Source organism: Eleginops maclovinus, chromosome 15 (genome assembly GCF_036324505.1).
Source record: "Eleginops maclovinus isolate JMC-PN-2008 ecotype Puerto Natales chromosome 15, JC_Emac_rtc_rv5, whole genome shotgun sequence".
Lineage (NCBI taxonomy): Eukaryota > Metazoa > Chordata > Actinopteri > Perciformes > Eleginopidae > Eleginops > Eleginops maclovinus.
This window is the reverse complement of record NC_086363.1, coordinates 5,110,242-5,132,264: the sequence shown is the minus strand read 5'-3', so window position 1 is coordinate 5,132,264 and position 22,023 is coordinate 5,110,242. Positions and strand designations below refer to the sequence as shown.

Here is a 22,023-nt window from a genome sequence, read left to right as displayed (position 1 = left end):
TTGACCACAGAGCAATTTGTTTTAGGAATACATTCAGGAAAATGAACTCCTCTGACCATTCCTCACGTGGGGAAAAGTCGTTGTAAAGACTCTCTCCAATCACTTGAACAAAGTGGATGTGTAGTAATTCAATAATGTAATTATGCTTCCTCTGTGTCTGATCCTTAATGAATGCTATGTAGAAACTTCATACAATTAATCAATAAACTCTTCATGGATGATGAGAAACCGCTCAATTTATCCTCTCTTAATGGACAGCCTTGTGAGTCCTCTGTGCTGACACTCTGACTTTTTATTCCACTATTAGGTCGAAAAAAGGTAATAAAGTACAATTAAAAGCCTAAAAAAGTAGTCTTTAAGAGTCTCAACCTATAGTAACTTGTGGAAAATCCCAAATCATGGCAGCTTTTAAAGAATCATAAACTATAACATCCTTTTTTTAATTAACTTTGTCTTTGTATTATCACACTAGATACATTTTTTCACTCAACATTTTCATTTTTCTTGTAAAAAGATTTTTTTTTAAAGTGTGTTATGCACCAAGAAACTTCAGAAACATCAAGGACATTTTTCTTGTAATGTTCATTTATGAATGAATGCATGTATAGAGCAATCCCTTAACATATCTTACATGGTGTCTGATGGCTCTTTGTAACACAATTCTCTTTACAAGGCTTGACAAAGGGAGAAAAATCCTGGAAACACAACCTAAAACAAATTATAGGTTTTTTTTAAACCATAGAAATATTGTATTTCTGTTCATGGTTCTGTACATTGTCAATGGTACAATAAAAATGGCCGCCCTGTGACCAACCTGCTATATGCTATTGAACAGGAATGCACGTGCTACTTTCATTTAATTTCTTTAGTTAAATCCCACCCCAAACTAAATTTCAATATAATAGTTTTTGAGTGCTCACGTAGATTTGGTTTTCATTCTTGAACATATATTAGGCTGTTCTCTTTTTTAAATTTTTTTGTGTCTTTAAATAACTCAAGCATCAGTTAGTCCTAAGTCATGGCTAATCCCATTTCATTTTCTACTCTGTGCGGTAGCCAAACTAATATATTTTGAGTATGTAATTGATGTTTTCATGCTTGTGTTACACAATGTTCTCTTTCTGTTGTTTCCCCTCAAGGTGTCTGAACACCAAAACTCACAAGAACAGAAATGCTTCACTTCTATGTTTACTTCTTTACCTAGAGTGTGGACTCAATTTGCTCTTGGTGTGTTTTATATGACACCTAATAGATTGTGTAGCGCCTTGACTTCTCACCAACGCACCATTGTAGAGCTAATGACATGGAGTAGATGCACGATGGCTACTCCTACGGTTTATTTATACGACAGATTGTGGTGTTCTTGTTAACAGAAAATAATGTATTTCAAGTTGCAAAACATTTTCTTCACCATCAAGGCTAGCGCTGAATAAAAAAACACAACAGAAAGCAACACTTAACACAAAACAATGCCTGCATTGTAGCGACTAACAGCACAGAGTCCAGATGGTCCCCTAAGGGTAGAGCTAGAGGGGTGAGAGACTGTGTGTGTGTAAAAAAGAGATGGACATATATGTATATGTTTCCTTGTACGATTAATCAGGCGTGTGTGTGTTTGTACATCCGTATGTGGTTGAGTGTGTGTGTGTGTGTGTGTGTGTGTGTGTGTGGGAGGATATGCGTGCCTCTGCATTCATGTGTGAAGCAGGAATAGATAAATCATCCACCGTGTGTTTCTGCATTCTGTGTTTCTGCATGTGTGTGGACATCTGTTGTACCCCTCTATCTCTCACTTCCTCATCGCACACTCAGGTCCGTCCTTCTGTCTCTGTTACATCTAATAGCAGAGAATAACACGAGGTAAAACTAGTCCACGTTTGTGTCTATGTGATGTGATGTGTGCTACTGATTTCTTGTGAAAGGTGTGTGTGTTTTATGTGTGTGAGTGTGCGCTTTTGACAGCCCATCCAGCAGATGGGAGCCGTGTTGTTCAAGCTTTTAATTGTTTATCTAAGGGACTGATTGGCGTGTGTGTAGGTGTGTCTTTTTTTACCCTCTTCCCATAGAATTTCAAAAAGTTAAATAAAGTTGAAGTATCACAGGTACTCTCCTGTTCGTGATGCTTTAAAACCCATACGTGACTATGGCCAGGAATTCAATGCCAGAGAAATAAGGACGAGATGATAATCTTTTTTATCATTTATATAGTTTCAAGGAGTGTAATCATTAGTTAATATTTATATTTAGGGCCTCTACTGGGACATGTCTCCATGCTTTAATGTTCAAAAAGCTCTTTATTGTTCTCATACTGCCTGTGCTCCAGCACCTCTTTTCACCCTCGGTCTGAAACCAGAGCCCAGTCTGCTCTGATTGGTTAGCTGGCCGACTCTGTTGTGATTGGTCAGCCACTTAGAGATGTCCCGCCCCTTAGCCTATCACGTACAATATGTTGGAGCGCTAGACAATAAAAGCGCTAGTGTGACATAGCGATGTCCGTGTGTTATGGATGTAAACAAAGGAGTTCAATGGAGGTGTTTCAGGAAGTGGGTGAGTGTGTGGGAGAGAAACTCCCTCTGGAGGGAACTTTGGGATTTTAGCCTTTGCAGACCATTTACATGCACAAAAACCTATATAACACACTACAGGAATGGGCATAATAGGGCCCCTTTAATAGTGTTATGTACCTTTTCTTTTTAAGGGAATTTTTTGTGTATGTGGACAGTTTTTAGCCTCAGCAATCATCCGAAGCACCCCACTGTTTTCTCACCATCAGATCCGAGTAGTGCGTACTTCCTTGTTATTTATAACACAAGCTTTATTTTTGACTTGTTTTTTCCCTCAGTGTCTGTGCTAAACACCAGATAATAAAAAAACAAAGTACTCTTTTAGGGCATCATGTAAGTGTTTTTAGTCTTTGTAATTGAAAGTATGGAGATGGCAGGACATGAGGGAGAGAGCTGCAACAAATAGATGTTGTTTTTATTAGTAGTATGCCTAAGCCATTGCCTAGTGGTAAACTATTTATCGCTTCACCATATTCACACATAATTCAATTTTGAAGACCCATATATCTTGGTGATTTCTTAATGTTGCTGAATCAAAAAAATACATAAAGGTAATTAAAGTAAATCCCACTGTTTATGATGTAGCTACGTTCTCCATCCATGCAGTTGATGTATTCCTCTCACTCCAACTGAACTTTACCTAATTCAATTATTTTTATATCTGGCAACTTTTCAGAGGATACGTTGATATTGTCTTGGCTGGCGTATCGTACCTTCAGGGGCAGTTTGTGAGTGTCTGAGTCCAGTGTTTTATTTCCCTTAGCACCAACAAGAAAGCTTTTCCAGACAGCTTTCAAAGCCCTAATGCAGTTGTAAGCTGGCTTCTAAACTGAAGACAAATAAATATAATAATAAACAAATCATTCAAGTCATCTTTCATGTTGTCAGTGTTTGGTTTCTTGTGGACGTTCACTCAGTCTTTGGGATTTTTGTCTAGACGGAGAACTCACAAACTAAATACCAGTGTTTCTTTTGAGAAAAATCTACATTCTGAATTTAATGAACATTTGATGTCCTCTGTTGCACCATCGCTTTGTCATTAGACTCAAACTTAGTCGTTTTAATATACAAAAACATAATCTGTTAAAATAAATCAGCCCACTGGGCTGAAGAGTCTATTTGGGCGGGAGCAGATTTCCTCCAAAGTGCAGTCAGAGGGATATTAAAATGCGTATTTAGAGATAATCCTGACGAAGACCTTGAGTACGATCCAGCAGACTGTACTGTGAAGTAAACACTTATAGTGTGGTTGTTGAACCAGGGTTTTATTTTATGTACTCATGTAGAATTTAGGATGATTATTGATGAAATATGCTCTCCTCTCTTCTCCTCTCCTCTCCTCTCCTGCAGCCTGTCAGTGTCACACTAATGGCTCTGTATCTGAGGTCTGCAACAAGGACACTGGACGGTGCGAGTGCAAACAAAATGTGGCTGGACGGCAGTGTGACGAGTGCATTGTAAGTATTTTGTGTCGGCACCTTTACTTTTTATACTTTTATATTTGATCTATTTTCAACATATACTTCTCCTTTGTCTTCATTGTATCTTGCAATATCACATATGTAATGGATTACACGTCATTTCAAGTGTTTTAACACCATTTGCATAATTTCACAGGGCTTGAATATTAGATAGTAAGGTAATATAGAGTTATTTTCACTACACAACTGAATTTGTTAAGACTATTTCTACTTTTCTTTACACTTCAGTATTTGCTAGGTTAGCCATCAGGCCATGACAGGTTAACCCTCACAGGTAAAGCCTCTGCAGGAAGATGCATCATTGTATTACAATGTCACACAAAATGGTTGTTATTGTTACAAACCTACACATCCCTTTTTTTTTATCACTTTAAAAAAAAATGATGATGATGATTTTTCTCCACAAAAGCGACACATTTTAGTTTTCACTTCTTGCACTTTGAGTTTGTCGTATTCCTCTGTCCTGCTCACTCCCTCTCTGCGCTGTGATTGGTCCAGCCTAACTACTGGTGGGACGCTGAGCTGCAGGACTGTATCCCCTGTCGCTGCAGCCCTCACGGCTCTATGTCTCAGCGCTGCGGCATCGAGGGCCGCTGCATCTGTCGGCCCGGCTTTGTGGGCCGGCACTGTGACCTGCGTCGCCAAGGTTACGAGAGGCGGGAGACCCGAAGGCCGGTGGAGCGCGTTCCCATCGAAGCCGTGCACCAGAGATGGGGGGGCTCATCCCGCACGGGGGGTTGTCCCAGGGGGGCGTACAGGCCTAGCGCAGGGGTAACACACACGGCATGGTGTGTTTAAGTAGCATGGGTGTGTTTACTTAGTGTGCAAAATTTCAAAATGTCCATGATGCTGAAGAAGACTCTTTCTTTGTGAATGGGATGGTGTGACGTTGAAGTTTTTAGACCTTGCATGGAAAGTGAGGTGTTCATCTCGTGTTCTACGGAGAGTTTTACTGGCATGGAGTGTTTTTCTGTGAAAGACATTTGGTTTGAAGTGGTTTGAAGATGTTGCCAATGAAGCAGGAATGCAAATGGGAAACTCGTCCTAATATCAACGTTCCAAATTGTTGCGTCTTCATGTAGCTCAAGGTGTTCGTTGTTGCTAGATCTGTGTTGAAGCTGTTATTAATTCTAGGCAAATCCTTAGGTGTATGACTGTTCCCAAGATATACACATTCTCCAGTCATTTTCAGATGACCTGTATCTAATTGAATGTTCGCAAATAATTTCAGTAGATTTGTGGAAATGGCTCGCACACTGTAGCCTCAGGGGCAGTTTGTGAATGTCTTTGTCCAGTCTGATGAACCAACATGCATGGCATTTAGTTTTAGTTTCTTTAGCAGCCACAAGGAGGTTTTTTTAAACTGTCAGATATCTTTTTGGTCTACTTTTAAACAAAGTCAGATTAAAAATTGAGTAGAATTTAGACAACTTGTCTTTGTATCTCCCTTGGTTAAAAAATAATGCCTTTTAAAATAAGTCTTTTTTGCCTTACCTCCTCTTTTTCATGCAAAACAAGTCTTGCATCTTATGTCATCTCTCATTCTCACAACCCTCTGTGTGTCTAAGTTGCTTGAGTGTGTCTGCAACTTGTCTTACCCTAAATACCCTTCCTATTCTAACCTCCATTTAAACCCCCTTTGTCTGTGTTTCTCCAGTCTCAGACTCACGGCATCAGCACAGGGGGAGCGTGCGTCCCGTGTCACTGTAACTCGTTCGGTTCCAAGTCGTTCGACTGCGATGAAGCCGGTCAGTGTCGCTGTCAGCCCGGCGTCAGTGGACCCAAATGTGACCGCTGCTCTCGAGGATTCTTCAACTTCCAGGAGGGTGGCTGCACACGTAAGCAAACACAACACACTAAAGACAGGTTAAACCCTTATAGCAGCCAACAGACAAACAAAAGTAAAGCTCCATCTACTGAAAACATAATCAAAGCATTTCAGATTTGTGTTTGAACTGTTTTGCCATGAATGTAATGTCAGCAGACACAAATTGCTCTCCCCATTAAATTGCTGCTCTCCTCCTTTTTTAATTTAAAGTTTACACAAATTGACTGCAGTGCAATTCCACTTAAAAAAGCTATTGTGTAATCTTAAAAGTGCGTGTGTATTCGTTCACATCACGGTGGCAGCTTTGTAATTATTGCACAGCAAAATCTTTGTGCCTACAAGCAGACCATTTGTCTGTGCAGGCATTTCTTTCTGTTCCAGTTTAACATGCACACTGGATCTACAAAGAGGGAAGTGTTTCCGAGAGAAACGGGCTGCTGATTGATAGGAACATCTGTGAAGCTTGGACACGTAAAAATAATGATAGGACCAAAACATTATGGAGCTACCAGATTTGTTATTCATCTTGGATGGTGAACAAGCAGAAGCAGCTGATAATGATTTGTTAATGTTGAAGGATGTTTAGGGAAGAGATCATTAGACTAATCTAATCAAAGTTAGTCAGTCTTACTGTGAAATCCATTTTGACCCCAAAAAATGGTTGATCAATAAATGGTTGGTGGATAAACAGGACATAAGATACCTTTATAAAACTCTGTGTGTACATGTGTATGAAGTTCATCTGGAAATAGGACTTGTAATAGTTAGTGTGCATCATAGCTTATGGATTTCTTTGTATCAACATTAATCAAAAGTATTTTTCTCTTTAATTCCCATCCTGTTTCATTATCAGTGCTTAAAGTACAACTACACAATTTCAAGCTTATTCAATTTCCACAGTTTCACAATGTTTCTGGAGCAGTGATTCATATTAAAATCAGCAGGGATTTTATACCAAACACCCGTCTGTACTCACACCTCAAACTAAAGGTCAAAATGTGTCCAAATTCTTGTACAGCATGTCTCTAAATTCAGACTTGCAGTAGCCGGGAATGGATATCATGGAAACAGAGATGGATTCCTGGTAAAGGGAACACTGATTTCCATGTCACAGTTATCTTGTTAACACCACATTGATCAGATGTATCAGTGGGGAACTGATCAAAAGGTTTCCATCAGAAACAATTATCTGTTTGTTGTCAGAGCTGAGGATCATTTGTATTGTCCCATGAGGGTGTGTTACATCATCTGACGACACTTTAGCCATTTATAAATGCCTATAAATATGGGAACATGTTGACAGTATTAATCATATGCCCTACAAACTTGGCACCGCAGGCAGCAGGTGCAGCAAACTTTAGCTGAGCAAAAAGAGGATTAAGCACCCAGACACCCAAACTATGAATAGTTTTTCCCACATATCTGCTTATGCAATAGTTAGTTGCTGCCAACCACTATTAACAGCCAAGACAAAGAGTACCAAGTTAGCCAGGAAGAAGGGAAAGATAGGACTGGGAATTATTTGTTTGATCCATCTTAAGATCAGTAGCAGTCAGGTTAGAGAAACAATATGCTCCCTTGTGTTTCATATTACAGGGAATTTACTGAAGGCAGAATACAAACGGTTTCAGGCTGTGGGCGGAAATGGCCAAAAGTAGCCAGGACTGGCTGATGAAACACATAACTTTCATTAACAATTTACATGAATTATTCAGGTGCCATTCCATTACATTTCAGGAATGTTCATTAAATTGAAATATAACAAAATAATTCAACTCTCCTGTAAAAATGACTTCCCGTTTCATGAGTATTATTATTTCAATTCAATCAGAGTACTGAGTGAGAGAGAGAGAGTCCTCTGGCATTGGAAACTGTGTTTTCTGCCGAGTGCTGGTGATTGAATAAGTTAATTGGGTTGGGAAAATAAATTGAAATGAATGCCACTGGGGATGTTGGGTGTTACCTTAAACAACTGAATATTTTCCCAGTAAGTCAATGAATTACCCTTTAAAATTCCTTCTTTTTACAGTAATGTTTCTGTTATCCTGCTTCAAAAAAAGACAAACAAAGAACAGAAAAACCTCCTTTGCAGAAATAACTAAAAACACACTGTTACCAAAATAATCTCCCCTAGGTTTAAGTTTAAAAAGAAAACGTGGCACCCTCACCCATCCCAGACATATTACTTGTATTTCTAAGCGTTGTCAGCATGTCATGAAGTGAAAGACAAACTGTATTGTGTTTGAAGAAACAAGTTACATTTTAAAACAAACTCTCTCTCTCTCTTTCTCTCTCTCTCTCTCTCTCTCTCTCTCTCTTTCTCTCTCTCTCTCTCTCTCTCTCTCTCTCTCTCTCTCTCTCTCTCTCTCTCATGCAGCTTGTCAGTGCAGTCATGTGGGGAATAACTGCGACGCTAACACCGGCCAGTGCATCTGTCCGCCAAACACCATCGGGGACAGGTGCGACCACTGCGCTCCCAACCACTGGGGCCATGAAATCACCACTGGATGCAAGGTAGGCTGAAAACTGGACTTGCAAAGAGCAGTATTTGTAGGGGTGGAGTCATTTAAAGCTGTCAGTGCTAATTGAATCCTGACTTCTCTTATATATATATATATATATATTATTTAATGATTCTAGTAGCAACATACTCTTATATATGTTCAAGTGTGGTCATTGTCCTACCATATTAACTCTAATCAAAGAAAATCACATAAAATATTCAAGTTTCAGTCACAATTTTCACTTGCTCTTATTCTAGTTTGCCTTTTATATTTCAGCTGGTTAACATTTTAAGTATAATCTATTGTGTTACTTCTTAGTATTCTCTTCTATTCCCTCTTTTCTCCTATTCTTCTTTTCCATCCTCCTCTCCTTTCTAACCCCTTTCCTCCAAATCCCATTATCATAGTGCTTGTTTAAAAGACCATTTCTCCTCATTCCCTATTTATCACTTCCCTTTCTTTGGCTCCACATTCTCATTTCCTCTGCTTCTCTGTTTCTTAACACAACTTTGTTCAAAGTGTTTAAAGAGTCATTGTTCTGCTCTGAAGCTACCTCCACAAAGGGCCGCGAGGCAGCGGTATCAATGAACTATCAGAAGTAGCAATACAGTAATAGCAATTAGAGGCTTGGACATGAAAGCACAGGGAATCTCAGTTTAACAGCAGATTGATCCAGGAGGGGACATCAAACGACAAAGAGGGATACATTGGATCTTAGTAGTTTTAAACAAACATAAAAAAGCCCCAAAGACAACAGAAAACACAGCTTTAACTAAATAAATAGCAAGCTGAACAACAAAAAGATACACACAGCAGATTCTTCAGTTTTAACTCAATCAAGATTACACAGAATTTATATTTTATACTTGCCATACCAACATCAACACACACAATGTCACTGGAAAGTCACACCCTGGACAAACAAGATTGATGTCCAGCATCTGGAAAAAGTTAATATCATGCTACACTAATAATCTGTGTGTGTGTGTGTGTGTGTGTGTGTGTGTGTGTGTGTGTGTGTGTGTGTGTGTGTGTGTGTGTGTGTGTGTGTGTGTGTGTGTGTGTGTGTGCGTGTGCGTGTGCGTGTGTGTGTTTGCAGGCGTGCGGCTGCAGTGTGGTCGGCTCGGTGACGCAGCAGTGCAACATGAACACAGGCTGCTGCATGTGTCGCGACGCCTTCAGAGGAGAGAAGTGCAATGAATGTCAAATTGGATACAGAGACTTTCCTCAGGTAATTGATCTGAATGGCGCTCAAGTATTACTATCATTATAATAATGATGTGTTTTATTATATTTGATTGAGATAAGAGAGGAGGCACTGGAGGGCAGCTCTTCCACCTGTGGCTCTACTAATGCAAGGAAGATTTTGTTTAAAGACATTAGTATTATGATGGACTTTATGTCCTCATTTTGCTCTTAATTTATCTTTTCACCTGAGCTCAACTTTCCTGCATAGTATTTTTATTTCTTCCCCAAAGGAATCTGGAAATGAGAGGATGAACTCAATGCTTTAAACATATGGTACTTCCAGATGATATTTCTCAGTAGTTCATGTTAAAACTCTAAATGGGTACCTCATTTTCAAACCAAAATCAAAGACATCCCAACATAAAATGATACTTGAGTCATCTTCTCAACGCTATGTCAGTCAAATGGTTTGAAAGATGCTGGATTTATTAATTAGACTGTAAAAACTCCATTCATACAATCACAATCACATTTGTTTGTTTGTTGTGCTGCTGAATTCAAGGAATTGTGAAATATTATTCATGAATATCGTGGCAAAACAAAAAAAGACTGCGTAATCCTGCTGAGAAATTCACAGAAATGTCATCAAAACTTCAACTTTTCTACACTTCTTGGAACTTAGAAGCTTCAGTCAAATGGGAATATTAAGTCCAACGCGGTGTCTTGCTGTTTGTCTGAACCTCCGTGATGTTTCCCATGGCACAGGAGTGAGAAGATAATGGCAGCATTTTCATTTTGGAGTGAAGTTTAATGGTTGAGTGTAGCATAAAGCCAGGACACACTCTGGCGGTTCCTCTCTCAGCCTGTTGTGTTGTTGATAACAGAAGCTTGGCGTTGTCTGCGTCCACGTTTCCCACAGTGCACCCAGTGCGAGTGCAACATCGCCGGATCGGACAGCCAGACCTGCGACCTGGAGAGAGCAGTGTGCGCCTGCGCTGATCGGACGGGGAAGTGTAGCTGCAAGGTACAGCACAAACTAAAAATACACATTTACTTCCTATGTGATGTTGAATCGGGATTATGGACTTCATTTATGTTTGTCAATGCACCTACACCTACCTACACGGTAGTATTTTGAGCATGCAAAACTGATAAAAACATCCTATAACTTGAGAGTCACAAATACAAAACTGCACATAATAATATGAGTTCAGATGCTTCATTAGTAAAGCAGTTTAAAACATGTAAAATGTAAATACACGCTTAAAACAAATCTTTGTGTCACAGAGAATCATTGAGCGTATTCAGAATAAATCCAGTATCCCTGAAGTAAACAGGTCTGTTGTAGGCTTTTCATGCCAACCATCAATTTGAATGAATTTCTTTTCACTAGCTTCCTCTGAAATTACATATTAGAAGTGTCATTTGAAGCAGGTTAAACAGAACACTATTGACAAGTCTGTACTTCAACATGAAGCCCTCGAACATGAAGATGAATAAACCGTCATTAGTCTTTGTTTCCAGCTAGAAAAACAAGGCAGCTCTCCTGCAACACCAGCCACGAAAAAATAGCCCTTTTGAATTAAAACTGAGTTTGTGAGATGCAGTCTTTAAGGCTATTACTTATCCAGCGACCACGGACATTGAACTAATCACAGAGTTGTCTTTGAGTCTTTAGAACAACTATTTATGGGTATGAAAGCTACCAGGGTGTAATTTCTTTATATTTTTAAATGTCAATGCAGATTTAAATATGTACTTCAATTGTTTTTCTGTAAGCGTCGATGCGTGTTTGTATTTTATAAACATATCATGCGTGTGTTGGCTTATACATATTTGTTTAAATGTCATGGATCTGAGTGAGGTGGTAATCTCTGAATGAAGTCCCCCTTAGGCTGGCAAATACAAACAGATTCGTCGATGCTTCATACATGTATTTCTACATACTGTTCATATACATTCACACACTTTTTTTACCTTTATCTAGTCTTGAAAGAAGACAGTTGAAATAGAGAGCTGGTTCTTGACATTCATGATGCAAGACACTATAAATCCCTTTTCAATTTGCAACTGAACCAAAAGAAAAACAACTGAAAAATATCATTATGGATTTTTATACGGTAGGTGTAAACATCATACACACACACACACACACACACACACACACACACACACACACACACACACACACACACACACACACACACACACACACTTATGTAGACACAGATGAAGCGTATATTTCACACCCCTCTGTGACAAGTTGATCACATATCTGGCATGCACACCTCATCAATAGCTTGCTGTCACACACACACACACACACACACACACACACACACACACACACACACACACACACACACACACACACACACACACACACACACACACACACACACACACACACAAACACACACCTGATTCATGGCCTGTGATGAGGCTTCAGATCACTCAGAACAGGTAGGAGGTTTACGGCCACTCAGTCAGTCATTGGATCTCTCACCTGTCTCTGCTCTGTCTGTCTGTCTGTCTGTCTGTCTGTCTGTCTGTCTGTCTGTCTGTCTGTCTGTCTGTCTGTCTGTCTGTCTGTCTGTCTGTCTGTCTGTCTGTCTGTCTGTCTAACTGTCTGTCTGTCTGTCTGTGTCTCTATCTAAGGAAGTAGTATGTGATGTATCTGCATTTATTTATGGATAACATATTTATCAAATTTGAACTAAGAGTCAACATGAACGATGAATACTTGTGTCATTTATTTTGAAGCCAATAAAATGCACTAATTTCAGCCTCTTAAATGTCTGTTTGATCCGATCATAAATTGAATATAAGGGAGATATATAACGCTGTCTTTTCCTCAGTATTTAAGAGGAGAAAAATCTATTAATTAAAAAAAACATGTTGTGATTAAATAGATGATAAAGAGCCACTACAGAGACACAGTGACCTCTCGTAGTTGTAATAAAGGTTAATAATGCAGAGTGTTATAGTCGACGTTTACTTCGTCCTTCAGTATACCTTTACGGTGCTCTGTTGTTGTTGGTCCTGCCTGACGACCGTGCAGGACTTTTTGACAGAATTCAACATTAATTGGGTGATGTTTGGTTGACAGCACTGTGAGCTTTTCCTTAGCAGAGAGAGGGAAGCCTTAATACACAGACCTGTCCACAATCCCACTTTAGACCAGTCAGCTCTCCGCTTATTTACTAAAAAAATATAAACAATTCAGTGTCTTGAGACACAAATGCATTCTCTATGTACCATTGGTTAAGTGTATTTTAGTAGCTCAAATGTGTGACGCAGAACATTGAAAATAGCAACCAATTATTATAAATGGACAAAATGAGTGATTGTTAATGGCAAGATGAACAGGTGTGTGGACCTGAGGATATAGAAAGACATGTTTTCAGTTCAGGGTTTTTGGCTCAGACTTTAATCTTACTATGTCCTGCTGAAGTTTCCCTATGCAAGGTTTTAAATCCCAAAAGCTCTTCAGGAGTGCTTTTCCTAAGCTCTTTCTTCAGGGGAAAGCATCACATTTTTTTATTACATCTATTTAAGTTGATGAAAAAAATGATTTGTGGATTTATTCATCTTTTTAACTTTTGTTGCCGTTTCTTTTCTGACAAACAAAGAAACAGATTCATGTCTATATAAGAAATCAAAAAAATCTTACTTCAACTCTGTGTGCCTGCCTGTGTTTGTTGTTTTAGGCAAATGTGGAAGGACACAACTGTGAACGCTGTAAGCCTGACACATTTGGGTTGTCGGAACGAAACCCGCTCGGTTGCAGCAACTGTTACTGTTACGGTCTGACCAGCTCCTGCTCAGAGGCTCAGGGACTCATCAGGATGTGGGTGAGTGAACCTTCTAATCTTAGTTTTTTACTTCTTTACTCTATATACATCTTATATATAATTGTATTTCTTATTGAGGCTGTAAGGGTTCGAGTTCCCAAATAGATTTCAGCATTAAACACAATTGAAATGTCTTCCCTGGAAATAAAAAATAAAGACTAAAAACAGTAGATAAACTTTTAAAAAAGTAGATTAAAAAGTGGTTTTCATCACAGATATTTCATCTCCATGCAAGCATGTATTACTTGCAAAAACACACTTTCTGCCCTCTCAACCCCGACCCTAAACACACAAATACAAACACAGACACACACATGCTTACACATACAGACATGTGACAGACAAGCAAAATATGGTGTACTGATTTTTGCAAAAATGTAAGACAGAAATGTTCACTTTGGCTTCAGTGAAAATCAAACCGGATGAATCCCATTCACTTAGAGACAATTTAGAGACTGCTGTAAAACAACCACTGGAAAACGTTATTAAGACTAGACAAATGTATATGATGCATAACAAATGGTAATCAACTAAATGGATGGGTGAAATATTCCCTTATTGAGACCAAAACCCTAAAATATACACAAGATTAAAGGAGTATTTCCTGGTCTGGCTCTCTCTTGCCTCTGATGTGTTGTCTGTGGATGTAAGCAGCAGTTGCCTGTTTGCTTCACTTGCTGTACACACTCTCTGTGCCAGCTTCATGCTGAGACAACACATTTGACAGCTGGCTGCCTACAACTGACTCTGCATTATGCCAGCGTTGTTATCTTCATGTCCGTCATTAATCATTATCTATGGATAATTACAGGCTTGTTCAAATATTTAAAGTTCTCATCTCACTTGATGTTCTGCATAGTAGACAATAAAGCAACAGAGCTAAGATAGGTGTGCTGTATTTGGGAATATTGGCACCCTTTCAAATATATATTGCATTACAATTCAACAGGAAACTGAGCAGCTACACTTTGGGATGATTTTTGCTTGGTTTTTAAGAGGATTTCTGTGAAGGGAGGACAAAATGTGACTTACTGTAGAGTCATAGATGTCATGTCAATTGCTAATAGATGTCATTTGCGTAGAAATCAGAGAAAAAAAGACGCCTCAGGACTTTTTGAGTTGTCTGATCATCAAACCAAACTACAAACACCCTGGCCAAAAAATGGAGCTGAAAGGAGCCCATTTAATGAGCTTCAACATGCTATCTCTATCCTGATGGCTAAGAAACTTCAGCTAAAGCGAAGGCTAATAATCAGTTTGAATTTAAGGTGAGAGTAAAAAGTTTTCTTTAATAGATCCTGTTGTCAACATGAATGTCTGTAGCACATGGCATGCTAATCAAGACAGTAGTTGCAGAGACGTTTCGCTCAAAAGCACAAATTGAAATCTCATGGTGGTGCAAGAGGAAAATCAACAAATCCACGAACGTCTTTAAGAACAAGGTTGTTTGAATCCATCCGGTAGACATGTCACGTTTGTGTGCAAGTGAAAAACTATCTGGAGATGCTTGAGGAAAAAGTCAGATGACCGCCAAAGTCAGTAGGCCTTATCCTAGCCTGGTTTATGGATCTGATGGCATCTGAACATCAAGATGAAAACCTGAGGCTGAGTATTACGGACACCAGCTGTGAGTCAGAAACAGATCTACATCAGTGCAACACACACCATCACACAGTCAGTCAGTAAGTTATTCGATCGGTGAGTGGCAAGCCCATTTTTTAATAAAGGCCCTTCATCTCAGAAACGGTTGCCAACGGCTGTTAACTGCCGTTTCCGTGGTAACCGTGGAGTTTTTCTGAAGGAGTGTGGCGAGAGGCTTCATCTGAACGACAAACATTCACTTCATTTATTGTTGACAGAGGGAGAGAGGGGGAGCCGGACAGGCAGAGAAAGACAGAAAAAATAGGGTTTATTGGAAAGTGGGAGATTTTCTCTGAACCACTGAATCGTGAGATTACACTGAGTGGAGTGACACACACACACACACGCACACACGCACACGCACACACTCACACACACACCATATCTAGGCACCCTATACACACACTATATAAACACGGTACACATGCCTTCCCATACCCAGACACAAACTCACACTGGGTAGATTACATGGAGGTTAGAGGAGACACACACACACGCACGCACGCACGCACGCACGCACGCACGCACGCACACACACACACACACGCACACACGCACACACGCAGCCTTTTTTTGTGATATTTATCTTTGATAGAAGAACTTTCTGTGTGATTGGACGACTATTGACTGGTTGTTAAATACTGCAGCAGAGATCTGCACTGGTATAATAAAATGATCTCTTAAGAACTGAGATAAGATGAAGCACTGATAAACTAAGAAAGAATCAAGTTTTTTAAGAATAACATCTCCATACTCTTCATGACTGAAAACAAACACTTATTTATAACAAAAACAGATAATAAGGTTAGCAATGTATTCAATGTCTGTCTGACTTTTTATACACATTATGAGGGAGTTAAGTCATCATTTCTCCTCCTGTACAAACTTCTTCCATTTGAGGATGTATATGCAGACCCTTAGCTCTATTAGCAATATTCAGAAGTGGTTATTCAGACATTATAGTGGCCCTTTTATACTTTTTGAGGTTTATCCTTTCTTGTAGTGTGTTGTAAAGTAATGAAACGCCTCCATTGAACTCCTTTGTTTACTTCTGTGACATCACTAGGTAGCACTTGCACTTCTATTGTTCTTCCAACACATTGTACGTGATATGCAAAGGGGCGGGACATCTGTAAGCGATTGACCAATCACAACAGAGCCGGCCAGCTAACCAATCAGAGCAGACTGGGCTCTGGTTTCAGACAGAGGGTGAAAGGAGGAGCTGCAGCACAGGCAGTATGAGAAAAATAAAGAGCTTTCTGAACATTAAAGCATGGAGACATGACACAGGAGAGGCACTCAATACAAATATGAACCTGAAAATTGGTGTATTAGGGCTCCAATTTGCCTCCTTTTATTCAAGGATTGATATTGAGGTATTATTTCTGATTTAAACGTCTTTCCATTCTGAGTATATCTTGAAAGTGATGTTGACCCTGTCAGTAATAACTCAAATAGGATTCACCCAGTAGACAGTAAGAGAGAGTCTGGAGGAAATCCAGCCTCTTTCTTTCATTCTCTCTTATTATCTCCTACTTTTTATGTTGGTAATTGTAATATCCCCTGAATAATATGAGGGTTTATTATTGACTGTAGTTGTGGCTGAGTGGACTGATTTAAAAATAGATTCATCTGCTGCAGTCTGGATCGCTCTGTCTCTGTGAGGCTGTCGTCCAGTAGAGCCGATATGTTGATATTGTGTGAATAATATCTGCGGCATTATGGAAGAGTGCTTTTTGGTTAAACGAAATATATGAAGTTACTTTAGCCTGGACTCACTGCATAATAGAGAGGCAGTCACACGTGGAATGAGAAAAAGCTCATTTCTGTCTGAAGTATAACTTAAAGTGAATTGAGTTCCAACATTTATATACTCTGGCTACGAAGCTGGTTTCTCTTGGGAAATTAGCTTGATACAACTATGAAATAAAAAGTAACAGGGGGAAAATGAGAAGAACTTTAAGTATGTCATGAAATCTAAATTTGAAACAACTTGCATTTAAAGAAGTTAGAGATCCTCACTCTCACATATGGACAGAAATGATACTTACATTTTTTGATAAATAGTTTATCATCAAGGAAAAAACAACAACTCAATTATCTTGAAATAAACTAACTTAATTGTTTTTCCATGAGGCCCTATCATCTTCTTTTTTTATTTTGGATTATTCTCAAAATTTGGACTTATTTTCATAATTTGACTTTTTTTCCCTAATTCAGTTTTTATTCGAAATTCATTTTTTCTAATTACAACTCGTTTCTTTCTAAATTCCGACTACTTTTCAATATTCTGTCTTTTTTTCTCAAAATTCAGACTTTTTCTAAATTCTCACTTTTTCCATAAAATGTCATTTTTTCAAATTTCTGACTTTTATCATAATTCTGACTCTTAATAACAATATGTTTTAATATGTAATATATATATGCTGAAATAATGGGTCAGGATATTCTAAACATTCCTTGTGGGAAATCTATTTTGCTGCATTTTTGTTGAAAAATACCTACACCTCATTTACAGGAATCTTAACACCTGTATATTCTCCACTGCTCTACCTGACGTGTGGCAAGTACATGGGGAAATAAGGCTGTGTTTAAAAAGTACTACCTCACAAAATCTAACATTTCAAAAACAATTACTTAAGTTTGAACCCTGAAATGTTAGTCAAAAAATGTGTTCTCATATCCACGATAATTTGCCATTTAACATATTTTTTTACTTATCCCAGTACTCGGAGTTACCAACAACGATGAACATGCATCACGTTAATATTGTACTTGCTTTTGTGCGTCCCAGTTAGCGCTTAGGCCTGAGCAGACGGTGCTCCCCCTAGTGGATAAAGCCAACACCGTGGAGACGAGGAGAGGAGTGACGTTCCAGCACCCGGAGATCATCGCTCACACAGAGATGGTCACCTCAACGCTCTCTGAACCTTACTACTGGAAACTACCCGAGCAGTTCAGAGGCTCCATGGTGAGAAACTCTCAACTATTTCAAACACATGTATATCAAATCAAGTCTCATCAGAGTGGTCAAATTGTAAAATCAGTACAATCTTATTAATGTTTCAATCAATGCCCTGCATTTTCCTCCAGATCACAGCCTATGGTGGACAGCTGAAGTATGCAGTGTACTTTGAGGCCAGAGAGGAAACCGGTCCTTCCTCCTACGAGCCTCAGGTCATCATTAAAGGCGGTCCTAACCGTAACATCGTGATGACACGGCACATACCGGGGCTGCAGATTGGCACGCTTACACGCCACGAGATCGACATGACAGAGGTAGGAAGACTGAATAAAACTGGAATATTTAATTTGATTTATGGAACATAAAGAAAGGTCTGTCTCTCTATGGTGCAAATCCATAATCATATCCACCAGTGTTGTCTTGTTTGAATTATTTTCTGCTATTAAACACCGACTATCAAAGTAATAGAGCTAAACTGAATCTTGATTGCGCTTATTTTCGGCGATCTAAATCAGTCAATAAAAACAGAGTCTGGTCCAGCACATTGGGAATAGAAGGCAGTAATAACATTGATTTGTGAGTGTATGTAATGTGTGTGTTTACAGCATGAGTGGAAGTACGCAGATGGCAGGTCCATGACTCGAGAGGACTTCATGGATGTTTTGTTCTATGTGGACTACATCCTCATTAAGGCATCACACGGCAACCTGATGAGACACAGCCGGTAAAACACACCACACACACACACACACACACACACACACACACACACACACACACACACACACTGTGGCATGCAACTCCACGCAGTGTGGTCAACTGTTAAATGTAAAATAGAATAACCTGTGTAAGAAATGAATCTTGTATCTCAGAATTAAATCCATTGGTGTCTACTGAACGCCAGTTTCCGCAGTGATACATCATCCTGCAAATCCTCATTGATAAAACAAAACAACCTCAAAATAAAACACTTGTAATCATGTAACAATTTGTTCTATTATTGGATGTTTGATGATGGCTTTTCCCTCTCCCAGTATTTCAGAAATCAGTCTGACAGTAGCCGAGGAAGGCCGACCAAGCAAAGAGACCTTGAAAGCCCATCAGATAGAGAAGTGCGATTGCCCAATCGGATACTCCGGATTCTCCTGTGAGGTGGGTGCTCAACTGAACACATCCTCACACACGCTACACTGCACACATGTGAAGTCCTTATAAAACTTTTCCAAAGGTGCTCCTAAGAAATCAGTTATCAGTTGTTGCAGGAGTCAGCAGGTACTCCAACAGGATTTTCCAAAAGCTCTACATAATTTCGATTTGAAGAACTTCCAGAACTGTGCAAGTGCAAATATGACCACTGGAAACACATCAGTTTAAAGGAAACTAAAATGAATTCAATAAAATTGTGATTAAGATGCATTATTTTACAATAAAAAAAGAAATAACCAGTCAGTTCTCGATAGTGTATTGATAAAAAAAAAGATGTAAATATATTTTTTCTGTCCAACAAATTCTTACTTTGAAGTCTTTGATAAGTTCAATCTAAAATCACCTGCTGGATGAAACTGGGAGACTTGAGGTGAATTTTCACAAAATCCATTTTTCTGTAGATTACTTTCTGTGTTTAACAATTTATTAGATGAAATTGCTTTAATGCAGCAGCAAAAAGAACACAGCCTAAAATATGGAACATGTATAATACTAAAGTCATTACAGCAGGGAAATCAAAAAAAGACAGAATAATGTAAATATTGCAAAAACGAAAATAAATAGTGTTCCTGTTGTAGTTTAAACACAATTTAACAATACAAACATTAGTGACAGAGTGAGCTCTCTCAGCACTTTAGAGGAGTGAGTGCTTTTTGTCTGCTGCCTTCAGAATGTACACATGGAGGTCACACACTCGGCTTTCAATACTATCTCACAAGTTTCCAATTTACATTTAGTTCTGAGTTTTAAGCCTCTGTGACGCCTTTCAGACTCCCGTGTGCTTTTTTTTTTTTTTTCTTTGGCAAGGATTAAGCCTCACTGAGCGTCTCTTCCACTCTGTTGTGATTTTGTCAAAGCAATTGACTTTCAGCTGCGTCCAGCTCCTTCTCTTAAGCCACAGAAAGCATACAGACTCAATCTGTAGTTTAATGAGGATTTTGTAGTGGCAGTTTATGATACACGGAGGCAACAGTTCTGTGCAATTCTGCTGCACGGCGACGCCTGAGAGTCATTCAGGTACTATTGTGTTAATCTCAAAGGGACACGTGAGTTGCCGGCAAACTTTTAACTATATTTTTCAACCTCTGTTTCACTTTGTCGTTTGCAACTTGGAGGGCAGAGGCACAGACATCTATATTGCCATGGAAAAGAATAGCTGTGTACATAATTTAGGAGCTACAGATACCGTTGAAAAACTGCCAAATGCAAGCTAAATATCAAGCAGTAGCTAAACTTGAAATGTTCAGGTCGTAGAGGTCTTGGCTGACAGATGGCCGTTCTATTTGTAGCCGCCGTCGTTGTTAATAAAGTATTTTTAAACGGGCGTTTAGCGCTAGCAGAGGGAACAGATGGCTCTTTAAATGGACTCCATTAATTATTACTGAACAGGAGAGCGAGGCGGAGAGAGTTACCTTGCACGCCTCTGTGTGTGTGTGTGTGTGTGTGTGTGTGTGTGTGTGTGTGTGTGTGTGTGTGTGTGTGTGTGTGTGTGTGTGTGTGTGTGTGTGTGTGTGTGTGTGTGTGTGTGTGTGTGTGTGATCAAAAGTTACTGAAGGGAATAACTCTTAATTGTGTGTGTGTGTGTGTGTGTGTGTGTGTGTGTGTGTGTGTGTGTGTGTGTGTGTGTTCCAATATCAGGCAAACAGTGGAATAACTGTGGGAACACATGACATCTCATGCCTCATCCATAACATAATGACATCACTATGTAACACTCGTGCTTCTATTGGCTAACGCTCTAACTATTTTCACAAGATAGGCTAAGGGGCAGGACATCTCTAAGCGGTTGACTAATCACACCGTCCAGCTAACCAATCAGAGCAGACTGGGCTCTGGTTTCAGACAAAGGGTGAAAAGAGGTGCTGCAGCACAGCAGTATGAGAACAATAAAGAGCTTTCTGAACATTAAAGCCGGTAATCGTGTCACTGTAGGGGCACAAAATACAAATATGAACCAGAACATTTGCATAAAAGGGACAAAGAGTTCAAGGTTTACCCTAATTTCCCCTCTCATCCTGTATCTGTCTGTCCCTTTGTCTCTCTGGCTGTCTCTCTGTGTGTAGGAATGTGCTGCAGGTTTCTACCGTCTTCGCGCTGGCTCCACGGCATCTGCTCCTGCGTCCAGAGTGCCAACCGCTGCCGGCATGGGCAGCTGTGTTCAATGCCAGTGCAGTGGGCACTCTTCCACCTGTGACCCTGAGACATCCATATGCCAGGTAAGTGTGTGTGTGTGTGTGTGTGTGTGTGTGTGTGTGTGTGTGTGTGTGTGTGTGTGTGTGTGTGTGTGTGTGTGTGTGTGTGTGTGTGTGTGTGTGTGTGTGTGTGTGTGTGTGTGTGTGTGTGTGTGCGTGCTCAGCCACTGGAGACCCTCATACTGCCATATGCCAGGTAATTTCTGGAGAAGAGAGTGAGATGAGAGGAAGAAAGTGTGTGTGTGTGTTGGGGGGGTTGTCAGGTTCTGTAATTAGCCCTGCAATAATTAACGACCCCGGGGCTCATTCATATTTTGTGTAATTTCCTCTCCTCTGGATCTGACCCAAAGTTACATCCTCCCTTTTATGTGAGTGGTCTTATCAGGAGATCTGCCCCTTAAAGTTTTATACAACATGTACTCAACAGTCACAGATCAACACAATGTATTGTGATTTTCTAAATGCTCTGAAATAAGTCTTTATATTTTCTTCTGACATCTCGAGTTTGTATTTATTTAGTCAGTGCAAGTAAACTAAATGCTAAACACTTGGAGAAGAGAAACACTTGCATATTTGGATAGTGTGTTTCCATGATATTTT

At 39.5% G+C, this 22,023-nt stretch overlaps 1 protein-coding gene across 1 annotated transcript in view; it reads left to right on the top strand.

Annotated features, from left to right (window-relative positions):
- The window catches only part of lama2 (laminin, alpha 2), a 160,640-nt gene that overhangs the window by 88,822 nt on the left and 49,795 nt on the right, over positions 1-22,023 (top strand). The window contains 12 exon segments of the mRNA XM_063902014.1: positions 3,915-4,021; positions 4,544-4,816; positions 5,703-5,883; positions 8,251-8,387; positions 9,477-9,608; positions 10,485-10,589; positions 13,276-13,419; positions 17,855-18,031; positions 18,154-18,339; positions 18,631-18,749; positions 19,060-19,177; positions 21,295-21,447. Of these exon segments, the coding sequence (XP_063758084.1) occupies positions 3,915-4,021; positions 4,544-4,816; positions 5,703-5,883; positions 8,251-8,387; positions 9,477-9,608; positions 10,485-10,589; positions 13,276-13,419; positions 17,855-18,031; positions 18,154-18,339; positions 18,631-18,749; positions 19,060-19,177; positions 21,295-21,447 (1,832 nt within the window).